The 22,125-nt window shown below is 40.0% G+C and overlaps 1 protein-coding gene across 10 annotated transcripts in view; it reads left to right on the top strand.

The window, feature by feature from the left end:
- magi2a (membrane associated guanylate kinase, WW and PDZ domain containing 2a) overlaps positions 1–22,125 on the top strand; it is a 586,144-nt gene that overhangs the window by 459,623 nt on the left and 104,396 nt on the right. For 5 of the 10 annotated variants that reach the window (XM_072241067.1, XM_072241066.1, XM_072241065.1 and 2 more), the window contains exons 9-12: positions 301–422; positions 765–890; positions 1,296–1,478; positions 5,160–5,792. In XM_072241067.1, the coding sequence (XP_072097168.1) occupies positions 301–422; positions 765–890; positions 1,296–1,478; positions 5,160–5,792 (1,064 nt within the window). The remainder of the gene's footprint in view (positions 1–300; positions 423–764; positions 891–1,295; positions 1,479–5,159; positions 5,793–22,125) is intronic. The other 5 variants (XM_072241070.1, XM_072241069.1, XM_072241068.1 and 2 more) reach the window with 1 other exon arrangement.

Here is a 22,125-nt window from a genome sequence, read left to right as displayed (position 1 = left end):
TCAAATGTTTCATTTTGAGATTTTAGTAATTTTGTGAATAGTTATTATAAAGTGATAAAGCTTTGCAGAATAAATGAGTTGTTCTTTTTGTGAAATGAGACTATCTTACATACATCTTATTGGCATCTGTGTGACCTGAAGACAATATATTAAGTATGCCTTTGTTTTTTGTCACCTCTCACTGTCCCCTGGATTTTTTCTTCTTGCATACTTTCTATCCTTGATTACTCTTATTTCGATGCTTTTTTTGTGCCATTCTTCTGCTCTTGCTATTTTTCTTTTTTCCATATGACGCTTTAGTCACATAAATCGAAAAACCCAGTTTGAAAATCCTGTGCTCGAAGCAAAGAAGAGGTTGCAGCAGCAACATCCAATGCAGCAGGATCTAGTGCCCTACCTTATGCCAGCAGCAGGTTTCCGAGGTAATATTGTTATGTAAATGACATAAAATTTAGAATGATAATAGCTTCATTATTGCATTACCTTTCTGACATGTTAAATTATATTATTGTTATTGTACCTTTATTAACATTTAGAAGTTTTTCAGTATTTCAGGACTAATGCATAAAGAAAATATAAAATTATTAAAGCATCAATCATAGCAGATATGAAGCTGTAGCTACAAACTAGGACTTACTGGAATTGCTGAAGATAAATGTTCTTTTGAATTAAGTAGCATGGAACTATCAATATTCTATAGAGTATAATCATTATTCATAAGATCAAGGCCTAAGAATGAGGGTTTTTCTCCTTTATAACTGTAGAAGGCTCATCATCAACATTACCTAGACCCAAACATACCTGCCCAGGCTCTCTGCCTCAGCGGTCGCGCAGTACGAATGACCTGTCTCAGTATCGGAGTGACAGTGCTGGAATGTACAGGCTGTATGGTATGTCAAAGTGCAACTTCATAGTCAAGCTGCACTGTTGTAAAGCAGACATTTGTAGTGGGGAATTCTACATCACAGCTTATTATTTGTTGTCAAAGACACTGGAAGTGAAATGTGGTTTTCTGTTACCTGCTCACAGCATTGTTACAGTCATTGTTTTTAACCCTTTCTCTTTCGTATTATTCAAATTGCACATTCTCTAATCAAAGATGAAGGGAATCGAAATCAGTTATTCATTTGCATCAATTATTATAAAGTTATTAACTATTTTAATTTTTACAGAATTGTTTTAAAAAGGGTTAAAAACAAAACCCACACACTCTCAGGGCCTTTAACACTGTGATGGCTCAAGTTTTGTAAGGATTTTTTATAATGTGTTTGTTTTTGTTTGTATTATCAACATAGAAAAACCACTCTTCACTCGGGATGTTTCACAGCTGAAGGGAACATTTCTTACAACTTCACTGAAAAAGAGCAACATGGGATTTGGATTCACCATTATTGGTGGTGACGAGCCTGATGAGTTTCTGCAAGTGAAAAGTGTGATACCAGAAGGACCAGCTGCAATGGATGGCAAAATGGAAATGGGTGAGTGCGTCAAAAAAGGTACAGATGCTACCAACTTTGGTTAAGGACATTATTTTCATAACAAAGTTAACTGCTATATGAGCAACCAGGAGCTTCCTCCAATATGTGCTGTTATATCATTCCCTGTGTCTATACTTCTAACTTTCATACCTAAAGTTAAATGGTGTTCCCTGAGCCCTGGTGACTCAGCTTCATTTTGGGTTTGCTGTTGTGTTTTATTCTTCTTTAGACAAAGTAATTGGAAATGAAAGGCAGGAATAAGGGCTGGAAAGCAGAAATAAACTACTATTGTAGGTTAACTGACATGAAATAGGATCCTACACCCATGTACTCCCATACCCAGTAGAAATACACTAACACTATGTTAATTATCTTGAAATCAGATTTCAGTCAACTTTTATCTGCTTTATTCCTCTAGTCTTCACTGTGTTGATCAATATTAAGTACTTCATTGGCTATAAAGTGCGTTATGATGTCTTGAGTATGCATCAAATTTTCTTGTCTCATGGGAACCGAATGTCACTGAAAAGGTGAGAATTAACATCCACCTATTGCTGAGTCCATAATCAATCATCCAGGTTATATAAGAGGAGAGGACAGTGGACGATGGAATAACAGGTGGGTGGTGGAGAACCAGAGGAAGGTGATGCACAATTCATGATGGTGGAAAAGGAGAAGAGAAGGAGTGTGAGGGTAACCAGAATAGAGAATAGAAAAAAATTGTCCACAGCTGACTTACTGATTTACTGTCCCTTACACTACTGGCATTTAGGGATGTAGGGCAACAATGAAGGTCCTCCATCTCTGTCTGTTCTTGGCCACCAATTTTGACCTTGGTCTTGGCAGTGTTCAGGGCTTTCTTTATCGTGCCAGTAGCTTTCTCTCAGTTTTCACTACTGTCAGCCATGCAAGTCTTTGGTGAAGACTCAGGAACACCATCACACACAGATGTAGAAGGATTATTCATTGCTGTTTCCATAACAGTTTTGTTTGTCCGTTCAGGGTTATTAGCCTTGAGCTGAACTCCCGAACCTGGAGGACTTGTGGACCACTCTTAGTTTGACCTTTTCCCTTTGACCTGTTTAGCACGTGTGACCATATCAAGAGCCAAAGCATAAAGCCCTGAATCCAGCCAGCATAGCTCTCTGGGTCATTGAGGGAAGTTAGCCTCCAAATCACATCAAGGTTGTGGTCCTCTTAGAGAATAGCAGACTTAGATAGCCTGTTTTTAAAAAGTCTAAATTGGCAACCCAATTGTGTTGGCACGTGGGCAAGTGGTTAAGGTGTCGGTCTAGTGATCTGAAGGTCGCTAGTTCGAGCCTCAGCTGAGGCAGTGCGTTGTGTCCTTGAGCAAGGCACTTAACCGCACATTGCTCTGTGACGACACCGGTTCCAAGCTGTATCGGCCCTAGTGCCCTTCCCTTGGACGACATCGGTGGCGTGGAGAGGGGAGACTTGCAGCATGGGCAACTGCCGGTCTTCCATACAACCTTGCCCAGGCCTGCGCCCTGGAAACCTTCCAGGGCACAAATCCATGGTCTCGAGAGACTAACAGATGCCTATTAAAAAAAAAATTGGCAACCCACCTGCAAATTCCCACCAGTCTTTCTGATATACATGATGTGCATCAAGTCCTTCAACAGAAACCCACAAACTTCATTAAAAGTTATCAGATAATTAAAATTAATGACATATGCTGGTAAAATTGGACTATTAAAGAATTTGGGAAAATAAGCCTTTGATATTTGAACAGACCATTCCTGGAGAAAAGCAATCACATAGATCCTTTAGCTGAGTTGGGCTTCTGTACGTCTTATCTGCTCATCATCTATCACCTCACTTGGTTCAACCTATCATCTATCGGACCTGTCTCATCCCTCCCTCTCACCTTTTTATTTTGGCTGTCTTCCCTCTACACTCTCTGTCCTGATTCAGGATCCCAGTCATCCTTTTCCTTCCATAGATTTCGTTGACCTGCTGAGTTCCTCCAACAGTTTGATCTTTACTCCAGATTACAACATCTGCAGTTTTCTTGTGTCTCCTCATTTAAGAAGAAATGTTGAAGTTTACTGAATGGTACACATCGACTTGTATGCAATTATGATAATTAGATCTGATATTAAATTTGTAAATACCACTGTTAACATTTATGTTTCTCAAGCCATGTTAAATTAAAGTAAGTCCTGGAGATTCTTTTTAAATAGATGCTAAATGAGGTGTGAGCTCATTTAGTATTTTAAGTTGGAACTCTCCAATCTTAGAACCATAGAACACTACAGCACAGAAAGCAGGCCATTCGGCCCTTCTAGTCTGTGCTGAAACATTATTCCGCTAGTCCCATTGACCTGCATCCAGTCCACAGCCCTCCAGACATCTCCAATCCATGTACCTATTCAATTTATTCTTAGAACTTGAGAATTTTAAGAATTTACCACGTCAGATGGCAGCTCATTCCATACTCCCACCACTCTCTGAGTGAAGTTCCCCCTAATGTTCCCCCTAAACCTTCTCCCTTTCACCCTAAAGCCATGTCCTCTCGTATTTATCTCTCCCAATCTAAGTGGAAAGAGCCTATTTACATTTACTCTGTCCATACCCCTCATAATTTTGTAAACTTCTATCAAATCTCCCCTCATTCTTCTATGCTCCAAGGAATAAAGTCCTTACCTGTTTAATATTTCCCTGTAACTCAACTCCTGAAGACCCGGCAACATCCTAGTAAATCTTCTCTGCACTCTTTCAATCTTGCTGATATCCTTCCTATAGTTAGGTGACCAGAACTGCACACAATACTCCAAACGTGGCCTCACCAATGTCTTATACAACCTCCCCATAACATCCCAACTCCTATACTCAATATTTTGATTTATGAATGCCAGGATGCCAAAAGCCTTCTTTACAACCCTGTCTACCAGTGACGCCACTTTCAGGGAATTATGTATCTGAACTCCCAGATCTCTTTGTTCCTCTGCACTCCTCAGTGCCCTACCATTTAATGTGTATGTCCTACCTTGATTTGTCCTTCCAAAATGCAACACCTCACACTTGTCTGCATTAAATTCTATCTGCCACTTTCTGGCCCATTTTTCCATTTGGTCCAGATCCCTCTGCAAGCTTTGAAAGCCTTCCTCGCTGTCCACAATGCCTCCAATCTTAGTGTCATCAGCAAACTTGTCTGTCTTCTCCCACACAGCCAATTTTGAATCCAGTTTACAACCTCTCCATGGATACCTAGTGTCTGAACCTTCTGAATTAACCTCCCATGTGGGACCTTGTCAAAGGCCTTAGTTAAACAATTTCAACTTAGGTATGTTTGTAAAATATTTTCCCATGTTTTATTACATAAATTATTTATCAATGACATTCTTGTAAATCTTGTAAGTGTAGGGCATATGAAACATTTCAATCCTCAACCTTTCTTATCTTATTATCTCCTACCATGTTTGATTGCTACACGTGGAGCCCATTGCACCAAATCTCTACAAAATCTTAGGATAATTATGATCTGAAGCTCCTTTTAGTTCATTTAATCACTTAAATTCACAGTTATTCTGTAGCACCTATTAACACTGCAATTAGGACACTCTAAATTGGGTGATGAAGAAATAAAGCATATCTTTAACTTCGTGTCATGTATTACACATTTTTTCATTATGTTCCTGTTTCTTTCTCTCCTCTTAGGTGATGTGATTGTCTATATAAATGACATTTGCGTACTTGGGCATACTCATGCTGAAGTAGTCAAAATTTTCCAATCCGTTCCAATTGGTCAATGTGTCAATCTTGTACTATGCCGTGGTTATCTTTTACCCTTTGACCCTGATGACCCAAGCAACAGTATGGTGCCTCCTATAACAATAGCAGATCGGCAACCAGCCCAAGTAAATGGGCGCAACAATTCAGACACATATGTGGAGTTTACTTCCCGGACTTCTCGGTCTGCACCAGATATCTCTGACCGACATTTGCATTCTCTCAATCCAATGCCCACTGATGGCCAGATGGATGGAACTTTATCAGCAGTTCAAGAGGACAGCATTTCAATGGCCTCATCAGGTGCTGCTCAGTCTGAATTCATGACCATTGCTATTGTGAAAGGAGCACAAGGCTTTGGATTCACCATTGCAGACAGTCCTTCAGGACAACGAGTAAAACAGATCTTAGATGTTCAAGGATGTGGTGGCCTTAATGAAGGTGATCTGATAGTGGAGATTAATCAGCAGAATGTACAAAGTCTCGGGCATGCACAAGTTGTGGAAATTCTTAAGGAATGTTCAGTTGGAGTGGAAACCACATTGGTCATCCAGAGAAGCGGTAAGTCTAATCTTACAAATTTAACTCATCATAAAAGTGGCAATAATAAAACTGACTCACCAATCCATAGAAACTTTTCTTGATAGCTCATTATTTAATACCTCTCAATAGTAATATACTCAAAATGGTACACCAAGAATAATGAAATGTTCCAGTAGATATGTTATTTTATTAAAAGACCATAAATTTTGAAAAACAGAAATAGAAAACATTAGCACTCTGAAGCAGTTTTGAAATATATTCTGTGAGGTGAAATGAGTTATTGCTTCAGGGTTAATGATTCTTCATCAAATCTGAAAACTTAATGAGCTACAATGTTAGTTCTACTTATTCTCTACAGATGATATCTACTAAGTATTTCCAATATTTCCTATTTTTATACCATACTAAGTTTTGTTTTAATCTGGTTCATATGCGATGATGGTGATTTAAATAAAAGAAAGTGTTTTAGCTGCAAAATATTGTCAATCTGAAAAACATATATTGGCTTGGACTTTATATAAAGAATAGTAGTGAAGTGAACTGTATATCCTGTTATTATAGAATAAATTAGTCAGTACCATCTGAATTTGGAACATGTGCAGTTAAGTACAGGGAGTGTGGAAGTTGTAGTCACATAACAGTTTCAAAGTACTACACCCAACAGACTCAGCAATGAAATCAAACTAACAGTATAAAGTGGTATCACTTAACCATTTTTACTTTCTGAACATGTCAGAAAAAGTTAAGTTTGAAATACTCAGAGCTGAATTTTAGATGATTAGATCAGTCACAATTTTTGATAAAATATCTCCCTGGAAGTCCATAGTTCTCCAAATTTAATTTTGTATATCTAAATCAGATTTATTATCACTAATTTATATGTGAAATATGTTGTTTTATGGCAGCAGAAGTGTGTAAAGACATAAAAATCCCGTAAATTACTAAACTAAATGGTGCACAAATAATGGAATAATGAGGTAGTGTTCATGGGTTCATGGACCGTTTGGAAATCTGATGGCTAAGGGGAAAAAACTGTTCCTGAGCTATTGAATGTGGGACTTCAGGGTCCTGTACCTCCTCCCTGATGGTAATAACAAGAAGAAGACATCCTGGACGGTGTGGGTCTTCAAACTATGGATGAATGCCACCTTTTTCAGGTACTGCCTTGTGTAGATGTCCTCAGTAGTGAGGAGGTTGTGCCCATGATGGAAAAAGCTGAGTCCACAAGCCTCCTCAACTTCTTGTAATCCAGTTCATTGGGGCCTCCTTTCCCAGCTATGATGCAACTAGTTAGAATGCACTCCAACATACTGTACATCAATAGAAATTGTATGAATCTTCGATAACATACCAAATTTCCTTAAGCTCCTAATGAAGTACAGCTACAGGTGTGCCTTCTTCGTGATTGCATCAATGCGTTGCTCTCAGGATAGATCTTCTAAGATGTTGACAGCCAGGAATTTGAAGCTGCTCACGCTATCCACCGCTGACTCCTCAATGAGGACTAGTGTGCGTTCTCCCAATTTCCGCTTTGTGAAGTCCATAATCAATTCTTTGTTCTTGCTGACGTAGATTGTGAGTTTGTTGTCGCAACACCATTTAAACAGCCAATCTATCTAACTTATCCCCATCTAAGATTCAACCAACAACAGTGATGTTATCAGCAAATTGTAGATGATGTTCTTGTCCACTACTTTCATCTATAGTTTTCCTCCCCAACTGTTATTTTACTTTCAGCATGTGATTGAAATTTAATGTATGATTCCCCGTTCATATTTCTTTGTTTAAACTTGAATCAGTGATGACTCTTCGGTCTGCTTTGTGTACTTATATATGGCTAATCCCCTATAGGGTGCAGAGTCCTGTGGATGCTCAAAACCTCCAGTAACTCTGCACTCTTCCAGGAAATGAACAGCAAGCACTATTCAGAATCAGAATCAGGTTTAATATCACTGGCATATGTCGTGAAATACGTTGTTTTGTGGCAGCAGTACATTGCAATCATGATAAGTTTTAAAAAGCTATAAATTACAATAAGAAATATATAATAAAAATTATCTTAAATAAGTAGTGTAAAAAGTTAGCAAAAAACAGAAGATCTGTAGTGAGGAAGTGTACATGGGTTCGTTGTCCATTCAGAAATCTGATGGTAGAGGGGAAGAAGCTGTTCCTGAAATGTTAAGTGTGTGTCTTCAGACTCCTGTACCTTGATAGTAGCATTTAGAAGAGGGTATGACCTGGATGATGGGGGTCCTTAATGATGGATGTCGCCATTGTGAGGCATTGCCTTTTGAAGGTGTCCTCAATGCTGGGGAGGCTAGTGCCCATGATGGAGCTGGCAGAGTTTACAACTTTTTGCAGCTTTCTAATCCTGTGCAGTGACCCCTCTATAACGGATAATGATGCAACCCATGAGAATGCTCTGTGCAGTACATCTGTAGAAATTTGCTGGAGTCTTTGTTGACATACCGAGTCTCCTCAAACTCCAAATGAAATATAGCAGCTGTCATGCCTTCTTTGTAATTGCTGGGCCCAGGATAGATCTTCAGAGATGATGACACCAAGGAACTTGAAACTTATCACCCTTTACACTGCTGGTCCCTTGATAGGACTGTTGTTTGTTTCCTGGACTTCCCCTTCCTAAAGTCCACAATCAGTTCTTTGGTCTTACTGACATTGAGTGCAAGGTTGCTGTTGCAATAACATTCACCCTGCTGATATTTCTCACTCTTTCATCATCAGCCACAAGATGCAGGCTGTTATTACTGGCTACTTATGCTCCAGACCATCTACAGAGTAATGGTTCTGCGTACAGTTGTCATCAGTATTATATCTTGCCTGACAAGGTAGAATGTTTGTGATTGTTCCACTTTACAAATGTAACATTATTGTGTCACATTCTAGCAATTATAATTATGTGCGCTTAAGAGCATCCAGGTTATCTGCTAAAGTTGCTGGAATGTGAAATAGAAGTTGCATGTGGATTGAATTGATGACATTCCATATCCTGACTCTTGAAGATGAATTAATTAAACTATAACAACAGAACAGCCTGTGCTCTCATTTACCATATTATGTAAATATTCTAAATATATCAAAGTGAAATGAGCTGCCATTGGAAGTGGTGGATGCATTTCAATTTCAACACTTAATAGAAGTTTGGATAAGTACGTGGATGGGAGGGTGATGGAGGACTAGGGTGCGGCTACAGGTCAATGGACTAGAAAGAATTATAGTTTGGCACAGACTAAATAGGCTGAAGAGCATGTTTCCGTGCTGGAGTGCATTATTTGCGAATGCAGTGTGTGTTTTTTTCAATATGCACATTGCTTGCTTTAATATACTATCTGAAATGTGAACACTACTGACAAAGCACCAGCTGCATACTGCAAAATCTATTGCATAACACAATGTTTGTGCATTAAGTAAATGAACCAGCAAAAATCAAATTGCTCAACGAGATCCAATATTGAGTGCACCTGTAGTTCCTTTAGCATAGTTTACTCTGTGTCTGACATACATAGGCACAAAATTTGGAAAATTTAAGAAATGCACTGACAAACCTGCTGTTGAAGCTTTATCAAACTCAGAGTAAGCTTTCAATACCTTGTTGAGTTTGTATAAAATTCATAATTCCTTTCACATGTGTGAAATGCTTTCTTGCTCTGATATCATCCAATTACTAGGGATGAAATTGCTTATTTTTAGGAATGAAATTAAATATCCAGGATATAATTGTTTGTATACAGCTATTTCAATTTAGCTGTATATTTTACTCCAGAACAATTTATCTGCAATTATTGGGTTCACATCTCTTGTTCTGATTTTCACAACCAGAAATAACAACTTGTATCTATTCCATCAAACCCTTTAATCACTTTAGATCACTATACTTCAACTTTTAATTTCTAAATCAAGGAAGCATATTCTGTCCCAAAAATATAATACTTCAAACTGTACTAACATTTTGGTGCTATGCATCTTACTCTACCCAAGAACAATATATAAGCAACAACTTTCTGCTGGTGGCAACTAATTTCACACGAACATGTGTACTATTTGTAAGCTTAACTGTGGCAGATCCCATCATGAGACCCAAATGTTTGATGCATTGGGTAAAAACACCATGTTTAATTATGCTTTACCTCTAGGAAGTGGCTCTCTATAGCATTTTTAGAGCCAGTTGGCGCAAAAAAAATTGCAGATGCTGAAATAGAAGCAGAAATACTCAGCAGGTCAAGCTACCTCGGTAGAGAGAGAAATAGTTGAAGTTTCAGCTAAAAGACCCTTCATACAGCAGTCCGTTCTGGTGATAAAACGTTGACTCTGTTTTCCTTCTTTCTGATGTCTGCTTGACCTGTTGAGTGCTTTTAGTGTTTTCTGTTTTCATCTTATAGCCAGTGATGGTATGTACAATGTATGGAGGAATTCAGAAAGATTTGTTGAAGAAATATGTAGATGAAGCAGTTTTGGAGGAGTGTTGAGATTGGAACAATACTGACATTTGAATGTAAGGTAGAAATTTTTAAAATAAACTAAGACCAGCCTATACTATCATTGATGCTTTCACTGAAACAGGTGGATGAGCCAAAAGATTAAGGTCATGTCGCACCATATTGCTCTCAATAAAAATTCATGACAAGATCCTGGAAAACATCAAATGCTTCCTATATCTCAGGGGCAATGTCTAGTTGAAGGCAAACATCAATGATGAGGTTCACCACTACTATTACTGTGCCAGCACAGCTTTTGGTCCTTTTGGGAGAATGGTATTTGGATGTCAAGACCTTAAATCCAGCACACAAGCCACGATCTTGATGACCTTGCTCTCCTAAATGATGCTGAGAGCTAGATGGCCTACAGCAGTTGACAGCATTTCAAAGTTCAAAATAAATTTTAATCAAAATGCATATATATTACCATGTAATATATTGAGATTCATTTTCTTGCGAGCATTTACAGCAAAAAGAAATAAATGGCATAGAATTTTACAAAATACTATACATAAACAAAGACCAACAAACATGCAATATACATAAGAAGTTAAATTGTGGAAATAAAAAAAGTACTGAGAACATAATCTGTCATTGAAAATGTGTCTGTAGGTTGTAAAATAAGTTCAAAGTAGTGGTGATTGAAATTATCCACACTGGTAGTACAGACATAACTGTTCCTGAACCTGCTGGTTTGGGACCCAAAGCTTCTGTACCTCCTGCCCAATGGTGCCAGCGAGAAGGAGGCACGGCCTGGATGGTGGGGTCTTTGAGGATGGGGATGCTATTTTCTTATGGCAGCCCTCCGTGTAAATGAACTCAACTATGCATTTGGTAGGAGACAAAGATGAGCTCGGACCCTCACCATCCAAACTGGAAATCTTTTCAACAGATTTTGAATATCTTTGAAATTCAAAGATACCATACTTGTAATGTTTTAAGCAGATATAAATAATTAAAAGTTAAAAATTAACATTTTTTCCTAAAGAGGTAATTAAATGAAGACTCATTAAACTGTAAAAACAATACTCTTTTCCATCTGATTTCTGTTTGGCAATTCTTATTCAAATGAATGGGGTCACTGATCCAATGTGAGCTCTGGCTGCTGTAAGATTGCAATGCTGGGGGAGATCAGCACATCCAGGTTAGTAGATGCTAGTGATAGAGACAGGTGACAAATGTGTCAGGCAGCTTAATTCAGTTCATTGTTTTAACCCCTTGTCTGCAGCATTTATTATTTTGGGCTTATTCTAGCATGCTGTTGTCAAACATTTTTCTCTTCTGTCAGCAGTGATACTCAGCTTGATACAAGCAGTTTATTGCTTCCCTTGAGCAAGTAATGCAAAGGGATTTTCACAATTACAGCTATTTCACAAACTGATTAACTACTTCAAAATACATATCTAGATATGCTTTTATATCGGATTTTAAATAAATTGACCTCTAGGGAATTTCAAAATGCTTCCATTTATCAACTTGTTAAAAAGTCTAATAAGATTTGACAGCCTGGTAGATATTTTAGGGATAATTGCATTTCATTCCCTATAATTAGGTCTCTTCATTATTTCAACAGAATATTTTTTCAATTCATTTTTAATCATCAATTGGCTTCCAAAGTCACTCTGTTACTGTAGTATTAAAATATTCACTCTGTCCAACCTCTTAAGGATATTTGCAACTCCATTACCAATATGCTACCAAGAAATAGTGGATGCATTAGTGATAATTTTTCAAAACTCTTTAGATTCTGGACTAGTTCCTGAGGATTGAAGGGTGGCTAATGTAACCCCGCTTTTTAAAAAAGGAGGGAGAGAGAAACCGGGGAATTATAGACCGGTAAGCCTGACATCAGTGGCAGGGAAAATGCGAGAGTCAGTTATCAAAGATGTGACAACAGCACATTTGGAAAGCGTTGAAATCATTGGACAAAGTCAGCATAGATTTGTGAAAGGAAAATCATGTCTGACGAATCTCACAGAATTTTTTGAGGATGTAACTAGTAGAGTGGATAGGGGAGAACCAGTGGATGTGGTATATTTGGATTTTCAAAAGGCTTTTGACAAGGTCCCACACAGGAGATTAGTGTGCAAACTTAAAGCACACGGTATTGAGGGTATGATATTGATGTGGATAGAGAATTGGTTGGCAGACAGGAAGCAAAGGGTGAGAATAAACGGGACCTTTTCAGAATGGCAGGCAGTGACTAGTGGGGTACCGCAAAGCTCAGTGCTGGGACCCCAGTTGTTTACAATATATCTTAATGACTCAGACGAGGGAATTAAATGAAGCATCTCCAAGTTTGCGGATGACAGGAAGCTGGGCGGCAGTGTTAGCTGTGAGGAAGATGCTAAGAGGATGCAGGTGACTTGGATAGGTTAGGTGAGTGGGCAAATTCATGACAGATGCAATTTAATGTGGATAAATGTGAGGTTACCACTTTGGTGGCAAGAACAGGAGAACAGATTATTATCTGAATGGTGGCCGATTAGGAAAAGGAGAGGTATAACGAGACCTGGGTGTCACTATACACCAGTCATTGAAGGTAGGCATGCAGGTACAGCAGGCGGTGAAAAAGGCGAATGGTATGCTGGCATTCATAGCAAGAGGATTCGAGTACAGGAGCAGGGAGGTACTACTGCAGTTGTACAAGGCCTTGGTGAGACCACACCTGGAGTATTGTGTGCAGTTTTGGTCCCCTAATCTGAGGAAAGACATTCTTGCCGTAGAGGGAGTACAAAGAAGGTTCACCAGATTGATTCCTGGGATGGCAGGACTTTCATATGATGAAAGACTGGATCGACTAGGCTTATACTCTCTGGAATTTAGAAGATTGAGGGGGGATCTGATTGAAACGTATAAAATTCTAAAGGGATTGGACAGGCTAGATGCAGGAAGATTGTTCCCGATGTTGGGGAAGTCCAGAACGAGGGGTCACAGTTTGAGGATAAAGGGGAAGCCTTTTAGGACCGAGATGAGGAAAAACTTCTTCACACAGAGAGTTGTGAATCTGTGGAATTCTCTGCCACAGGAAACAGTTGAGGCCAGTTCATTGGCTATATTTAAGAGGGAGTTAGATATGGCACTTGTGGCTAAAGGGGTCAGGGGGTATGGAGGGAAGGCAGGTACAGGGTTCTGAGTTGGATGATCAGCCATGATCGTATTGAATGGCGGTGCAGGCTCAAGGGGCTGAATGGCCTACTCCTGCACCTATTTTCTATGTTTCTATCATACCTCCAGAAAACTGAGAAATCAGTCCTTCTACCTTTACTTAAAATAATATATGTACTGTACCTTGTAAGTAATAATAGAACCCACTATCTATCTGTTTCCAGATTAACTGGATTCCACATACATAGAAGAGTACAGCGCAAGAACAGGCCTTTTGGCCCACAATGTTTTGCCAGGCTAATTAAATGCCCAGCTAAACTGATCCCTCTGCCCATACAATATTCATATCCTTCCATTTCCTACACATTCATGTGCCTGTCTTAGAGCCTCTTAAGTACCTGTATCATGTTTGCCTCCACCACCATCACCCTCTCATCTTAAACGTATATCCTCTGGTATTAGACATTTCAACCCTATCTATGCCTCTCATAATCTTATAAACCTCTATCAGACCTGCCTTCACCCTCCGCCACTCCAGAGAAAACAGTCCCCATTTGTCCAACCTCTCCTTATAGCACATGCCATCTAATCCAGGCGGCATCCTAGTAAACCCCTCTGCAAGCTCTCCAAAGCTTTCACATCCTTCCTATAATGGGGCGACCAAAACTGAATGCAGTATTCCAGAAACAAGAGAAAATCTGCAAATGCTGGAAATCCAAACAACAGACACAAAATGCTGGAGACACTCAGCAGGCCAAAGAGCGTCTATGGAAAAAAGTACAGTTGACATTTCGGGCTGAGACCCTTCAACAGGACTGAAGGTTCTTGGCCCGAAACATCGATTGGACTTTTTTTCCATAGATGCTGCCTCGCCTGCTGAGTTCCTCCAGCACTTTGTGTGTGTTGCAGTACTGCAGAAGCAGCCTAACTAGTGTTTTATAACACTGCGATATAACTTCCCAGCTCTTGAACTTTGTGCCTCAGCTAATAAAAGCAAGCATGCCATATGCCTTCTTTACCACCATATCTACCTGTGGAGCTACTTTCAGGGATCTATGGACTTGGACCCACGATCTCTCTGCATGTCATCTCTGTTATGAGCCCTGCCATTAACAGTGTACTGTCCCTTTATATTTGATCTCCCAAAGGGCAACACTTCATATTTGTTTGAGTTGCATCTGCCATTTCTCAGTAATGAACATTTTTCCATTAATGCACAGTCTTCACAGTGGAAGAATCTGCAGTATACCGGACATTCAAGAGTGTCAGGGAAGTGAAGTAGGTGCAGTGAAAATTACGACTGAGAAAGTGCTCAGGACGTTTAATGGTCTGAGGGTGGATTAATATCCTGGACCTGATGGAATGCACCCTCGGGTTCTGAAAGAAGTAGCTGGAGAGATTGTGGAGGCATTAACAATGATCTTTCAAGAGTCAATAGATTCTGGCATTGTACCGAATGAATGGAAATTTGCAGGTGTTACTCCGCTTTTTAAGAAGGGTGGGAGGCAGCAGAAAGGAAACTATAGACCTGTTAGCCTGACATCAATGGTTGGGAAATTGTTGGAACTGATTGTTAGGGATGAGATTACAGAGTACCTGGAGGCACATGACAAGATAGGCCAAAAGCAGCATGGTTTCCTGAAAGCAAAATCCTGCCTGACTAACCTACTGGAATTTTTTGAGGAAATTACAAGCAGGGTAGACAAAGGAGATGAGGTAGATGTGGGGTACTTTTTCAGAAGGTCTTTGACAAGGTGCTGCACATGAGGCTGCTTAGCAAGATAAGAGCCCATGGAATTACAGGGAAGTTACTAGCATGGGTGGAGCATTGGCTAACCGGCAGAAAACAGAGAGTGGGAATAAAGGGTCCTATTCTATCTGGCTGCTGGTTACCAGTGGAGTTCTACAGGGGTCAGTGTTGGGACCGCTGCTTTTTATGTCAATGATTTGGATTATGGGATTAATGGATTTGTGGCTAAATTTGCCAATGATACGAAGATAGGTGGAGGAGCGGGTAGTGTTGAGGAAACAGAGAGCCTGCAGAGAGACTTAGATGGTTTTAGGGGAATGGGCAAAGAAGTGGCAAATGAAATGCAATGTTGGAAAGTGTATGGTCATGCACTTTGGTGGAAGAAATAAATGGGCCAGCTATTATTTAGCTGAATAATTCAAAATGAGGGAATTCAAAATGCAGAGGTGCAAAGGGACTTGGGAGTCCTTGTGCAAGATACCCTAAAGGTTAACCTCCAAGTTGAGTCGGTGGTGAAGAAGGCGAATGCAATGTTGGCATTCATTTTAGAGGTATAGAATATAAGAGCAGGGATGTGATGTTGAAGCTCTATAAGGCACACGTGAGACCACACTTGGAGTATTGTGTGCAGTTTTGGGCTCCTTGTTTTAGAAAGGATATACTGACATTGGAGAGGGTTCAGAGAAGATTCACGAGAATGATTCCAGGTATGAAAGGGTTACCATATGAGGAACGCCTGGCAGCTCTTGGGCTGTATTCCGTGGAGTTCAGGAGAATGTTAAAAGGCCTGAACAGATCAGATATGACCAAGTTATTTCCCATGGTAGGGGATTCTAGGACAAGAGGGCACCACTTCAGGATTGAAGGATGTCCATTTAGAACAGAGATGCGGAGAAATTACTTTAGTCAGAGGGTGGTAAAACTGTAGAATTTATTGCCAAGAGCGGCTGTGGAGGCGAAGTCATTGGGTGCATTTAAGGCAGAGATAGATAGGTTCTTGATTAACCAGGACATCAGAGGGGATAGGGAGAAGGCAGGAGAGTGGGGATGACTGGTGGAATTGAATCAGCCCATGATTGAATGGCGTAGCAGACTGGATGGGCCGAATGGCTACTTCTGCTCTTATATGTTATAGTCTTAAATTGCACTGATTGTAAAATAGGATATGAGAGTTTACCCTGTTATTGGATTTGTACAGAGATGAATTAATATATAAGTTTTTTTATTTTAGTGATAATGTAGTGGCATCTTGGGCAATAGGTTTAGTTAGCATTGCTAACTTCCCACAAGTGCAGACAGACAGTGATAGTGATCACGTTCATGTGTGTATTAAGATTGCTATCCTCAATCTAGTCCTTTTTATCAACAAGAAATATTTCTAGCCACTCAATCTTCAAAGGATTGTGAATCATTAGAAGATCTTCTGCATGTTTAATACCACGTTTCTGAGAAGCACACGTGATGCATCCATCTTCAGCGAGATCAAACTGCACAAGATTTTCATAGCCAGCACTTTCCAGAGAGATGAACTTTGGGGGATAAGGGTACACTCAACATCTAACTTCATAATCCTAAAATACTGCGGAGCAATACCACATTGAGAGCCATGTACAGTAGGTACCACAATTGTGAAAAATGCTACTGGTCTTCCAAAAGTGAGATTAAGTCCAGGGGTATCTATTGTGTGTGGAGACTTCACTGTGTACTGCATAAGCTAGCAACCTTAGGACTTCAGCCACTGGTGGAGGAAGAGCAACACATAGACCCAGAGCTAGAGAAACATGATGAACAAGCTGAAGAACCAGGAGTAAGTCTTTGCAGAACACCACCAGCCTCATCTACCAGCACAACTGAGGAGAAAGGCTTTAAATGCATGAACAATTAATGACTCCCTAATAAAGAGATGCTTTTCTCAAGGAGGCTTCTAAATCATAGAACCCACGCGAGCATAGTGGTCCTTTTCTCATTCAGATAATTAACATCCGTATAGTAGACTGATAATCAGCTGAGACAGTCCAGATCCCTCACAGCAGCCATTGCATGACTTCCCACATTAACTATTACACATCAGTGAAAAGATCATTTGCTACTCCTGATAATTCCTGAAGAGATGAAATAAGGAACCAGTGCATTGTCAAATGCTGCTGCTTATTTCAAACGCACTAGTTACTGAAATATTTAGTAGTTGAAACTGACAAATCCTGATCCTCATAATTCTGGAACTGTCAGATCCTCATGTTAAATAATGAAAGGGGGAAAAAACAAGTAAAATGGAGAGTATATTTTTTTTAACTTGTATCTTTCCTAGAAATACCTACTTCATTACTGTTTAACCAATTTTAAATCAAATTACCTCATAAAGTTAATGCATTGCCAGGTAATTAACAGGGTTGTAACCACAATGCTCCCTATCTGCCAGACAATAGCATTAAATTATTGTAATTTCCTTTAACCATGCAAGGATTAGAACATTTATTACATTGCGAAACAGCACACGTTAAGCACAGTACCAACACAGTGGAGACATTTTTTCAGCTCCATTAGAAATCAATTGTACAAGAAGTTAAAAATGAGTGCCTTCAATTGCTACTTCATTGCACCCTGCAGAAGGTTTCACCCTGCCTATTTTATGACGGTAGAAGCATGCACTCAATATAGCTAAGTGTGATTAATTTATAGTAGTTTTTTTTTGGGGGGGGGGAGGAATGTCGGTATCATTGTTGTCTCCAATTGCCCTTGAAATGATAATACAGTTCCTCTGGTGAATGTACTCCAACAGTGCAATTAAGAACTTAATTTCAAGATTTAGGCCTGAAGGACTGTTGATATATTTCAAGTAAGGATGGTATGTGACTTCGAGGGGAACCATGGAAGTTGTAATGTTTCATGCACCTACCTGTGTTTTTCTTTGTGTTAAAGTTTATCAGTTAGAGAAATAATGTGTGAGTAACCTCTGGGAAGTAACTGCGATGCATTTTGTACTGCAGTCATTATACGCCTGTGGTGGAGGGAAAGCAGTTTAGATAGTTGATGGAGTGCCTGTAAGCAGAGTTGTTTTGGCTGCACTCACACAGGCAAGTAGAGGGTATTCCATCACACTGCTGACTTGTGCCCTGTAAATGATAGATGGCTTTGGAGTGTCAGGTATTGGGTCACTTACTGTCAGATACATGGCCTTGCACCAGCTTTATAATCTGGCTGTTCAGTTGGGTTTCTGTTCAATGATCTCCAGGAAATTGATAGTGGAAGACTTGATGATGATAATGACATTAAATTTCAGCACAGAAGCAGGTCATTCAGCCCAATTCATCCATAAAACTAATTTACCTGCCTGACCTAGCTCTATTTGCCTGCATTGTACTTGTATCCCTCTACATCCTTCCCAAACATATAGCGATATAAATATCTTTAAATATTGTAATTCTACTCATAAGGTATAGGTAGTTGAAGAATGTCATTGCCTGGTGCATACATGCTATTGATGTTTCCTTCCGTTATCAGCCCATATCTAAACTTTGCCTTGGTCTTGCTGTATGTGAGTATTTGCTGAGGAATTCCAAATGAAATTAAACTTTGCAAAACTATCTGCAATCCAAATTTCTGATCTTGTGATGGAAGGAAATACATTGTTGAAATAACTGACAATGGCAGGGCCTTGGACCCTACCTTGAGAAACCCCTGCAGTAATATCCTGAAACCAATGGGGTATTTCCTTCATGATATACATTCACTTCAGTTTGACCAGTGCTCCTTGATGCCACCCTCAATCAAATGCTGCCCTGATGCTAACACAGATGGATTTCAGCTCTTTGGTCATATGTGTAACAGCATCTAAGCTGAGTAGTTCTGAGGGAAACCCCAGCTAGGCATTGGTGGACAGGTTATGGATGAGTAAGTACTACTTGAAAACATTGTTCAAGATACCAGCCATTACTTTGCAAGTGACTGAAATAGTCAGATTTAGTTTGCCTTGTTCCTTGCAGACAGGACGTTTGTGGAGTGTTTTCCCACATTATCAAATAGATATCAGCATTGAGGCTGTGATGGCTGTCACATTCCATATTAATCTTGTAATAGATTATGATAGTTTACATATCAACTTGATCATGCAACCATTATTGCTGTATGAGAATGTTAGATTCTAGAACTAGGGGACATATCCTCAAGACTCAGGGGAGTAAATTTAGGATGGACATGAGGAGGAACTGCTTTTCCCAGAGAGTGGTGAATCTGTGGAATTCTCTGCCCAATGAAACAGAGGAGGATACCTCAGTAAATATATTTAAAACAAGGTTGGATAGATTGTTGCATAGTAGGGGAATTAAGGGTTATGGGGAAAAGGCAGGTAGGTGGCGATGAGTCCATGGTCAAATCAGCCATGATCTTATTGAAGGGTGGAGCAGGCTCGATGGGCCAGATGGCCAACTCCTGCTCCTATTTCTTATGTTCTTTTCAGAAATGTATTTCAGCCTCAGATTTTTCTGTGGCCTGTGATACATAAAATATTACATTTTTCACCAACCATTTCTTAAGGTTTCAAACATCTCTGAAAAACACCTAAGAAAACATTTAAGGTATATGGGAATTCAGAATTAATTAACATAACAAATACACTGTGGATACATATACTCTTTAAAGAGTGAACAGAAACTAAAGCAACACTGAGGTCATTTTCACCATCATTAATTCAAAGTTAACCTTGGTAGATCAGATTCCCTACGGTTATTCAACTAGTTTCTGTGATCACAGTTGGAGCTGCATGAATATTTCAGGAAGCTGTTATGCAATCTTAAAATAGGATAATTTGAAGAAGGATCTAGTGCTCTCCTGGCATATCTGACGAATAGACTCTTCTAACACAAATGGATACAACTCCAATGATCCTTGATGCAGGTTTCCACCATGCACCCTGTATGGCCAATATACACTGCTTCACATTCACAGGGAATCCTGTAAATTTGTACCTCAAGTGTCCCAACATGGAGCGGTTATTTCTACTTTGATTAACCATGCAAAAAGTATTTCAGACCTGGAGAGTCTCACCAGGGATATAAGACGATTACACACAACGTTTCTACAGAATTGCTAAAAGGCGAAGAAAATCAATCCTTAAAAGGGCCGACAGAAAAACCAGGAAACTTAACAATGAGGAGGAACCTGTCACTGCCACCTGTCTTCTCTATATTTCCACAGTTTCTGGAAGGATTGCCAGGATCCTGAAGAAATACCAGATTAATTTCATCCACAAACCCATAAGGAAGCTCAAATCCCAGCCTATGTGGATCAAAGATGACCTGGGACTCAGGATGGCTGGTGTTTACAGAATACCCCGTGTATGGGGAGCAGTGTATAATTGGCACAGTGAAATCCTGCATAGGAGGTGCATGCGTTTGGGTTACTTGAAGAAATCAGTGGTAGCAGAACATTGCATTCGCAATGGCCATAGGATTGACTTTGACGGCACAAAACTAATGTGCCACTCCAATGGCTTTTGGGACCACCTGGTGAAGGAAACCACTGAAATAAGACTAGAGAATAAGAATTTTAACAAAGGTGAAGTTCCCGCTCTAAGTAAGAACTGGAATTTGATTGTAGACGAGATGGGACAGCAGAAACTGATTGGTTGAGGACTAACCAATCAGGAAGGAAGGATGACAGGGGTATATATACCACCAAACTACATGTGCCTAGGCATCATCGCTAATGAAGATGGCAGAGTTTGTCATCGAAACATCGGTTGAAATTGATATCTGTACCTGGCTGGAAGCTCGAGAAGAGTTTATTTGTCAGGATAATTTACTTTTGCAATAATTTCTTGGGACTTTAACAACGTAAGTAAGACACAATGCATGGACTATTCCAAAATGGACTTCTGGCATGATGGCAATGTGACTGGTTGCTGTGGTTTCTACAGGGTCAATAGTAGGTGCTACTGTTCTACTGCTCCACAAGGCGAGGGAAGAGATTGCTGAGCCTCCGGCTAGGATCTTCATGTCCTCGTTGTCTACGGGAATGGTACCGGAGGACTGGAGGGAGGCGAATGTTGTCCCCTTGTTCAAAAAAGGTAGTAGGGATAGCCTGGGTAATTTTAGACCAGTGAGCCTTACGTCTGTGGTGGGAAAACTGTTGGAAAAGATTCTTAGAGATAGGATCTATAGGCATTTAGAGAATCATGGTCTGATCAGGGACAGTCAGTATGGCTTTGTGAAGGACAGATCGTGTCTAACAAGCCTGATAGAGTTCTTTGAGGAGGTGACCAGGCATATAGATGAGGGTAGTGCAGTGGATGTGATCTATATGGATTTTAGTAAGGCATTTGACAAGTTTCTGCATAGTAGGCTTATTCAGAAAGTCAGAAGGCATGGGATCCAGGGAAGTTTGGCCAGGTGGATTCAGAATTGGCTTGCCTGCAGAAGGCAGAGGGTCGTAGTGGAGGGAGTACATTCGGATTGGAGGGTTGTGACTAGTGGTGTCCCACAAGGATCTGTTCTGGGACCTCTACTTTTTGTGATTTTTATTAATGACCTGGATGTGGGGGTAAGAAGGGTGGGTTGGCAAGTTTGCAGATGACACAAAGGTTGGTGATGTTGTAGATAGTGTAGAGGATTGTTGAAGATTGCAGAGAGACATTGATAGGTTGCAGAAGTGGGCTGAGAAGTGGCAGATGGAGTTCAACCCGGAGAAGTGTGAGGTGGTACACTTTGGAAAGAGAAACTCCAAGGCAGAGTACAAAGTAAATGGCAGGATACTTGGTAGTGTGGAGGAGCAGAGGGATCTGGGGGTACATGTCCACAGATCCCTGAAAGTTGATTCACAGGTAGATAGGGTAGTTAAGAAAGCTTATGGGGTGCTAGCTTTCATAAGTTGAGGGACAAAGTTTAAGAGTCGTGGGGTAATGATGCAGCTCTGTAAAGCTCTGGTTAGGCCACACTTGGAGTACTGTGTCCAGTTCTGGTCACCTCACTATAGGAAGGATGTGGAAGCATTGGAAAGGGTACAG

Source organism: Mobula birostris, chromosome 23, assembly GCF_030028105.1.
Source record: "Mobula birostris isolate sMobBir1 chromosome 23, sMobBir1.hap1, whole genome shotgun sequence".
Taxonomy (NCBI): Eukaryota; Metazoa; Chordata; class Chondrichthyes; order Myliobatiformes; family Myliobatidae; genus Mobula; species Mobula birostris.
Note: the sequence above shows the minus strand (reverse complement) of the source record. Positions and strands in the feature narration are given on the sequence as shown.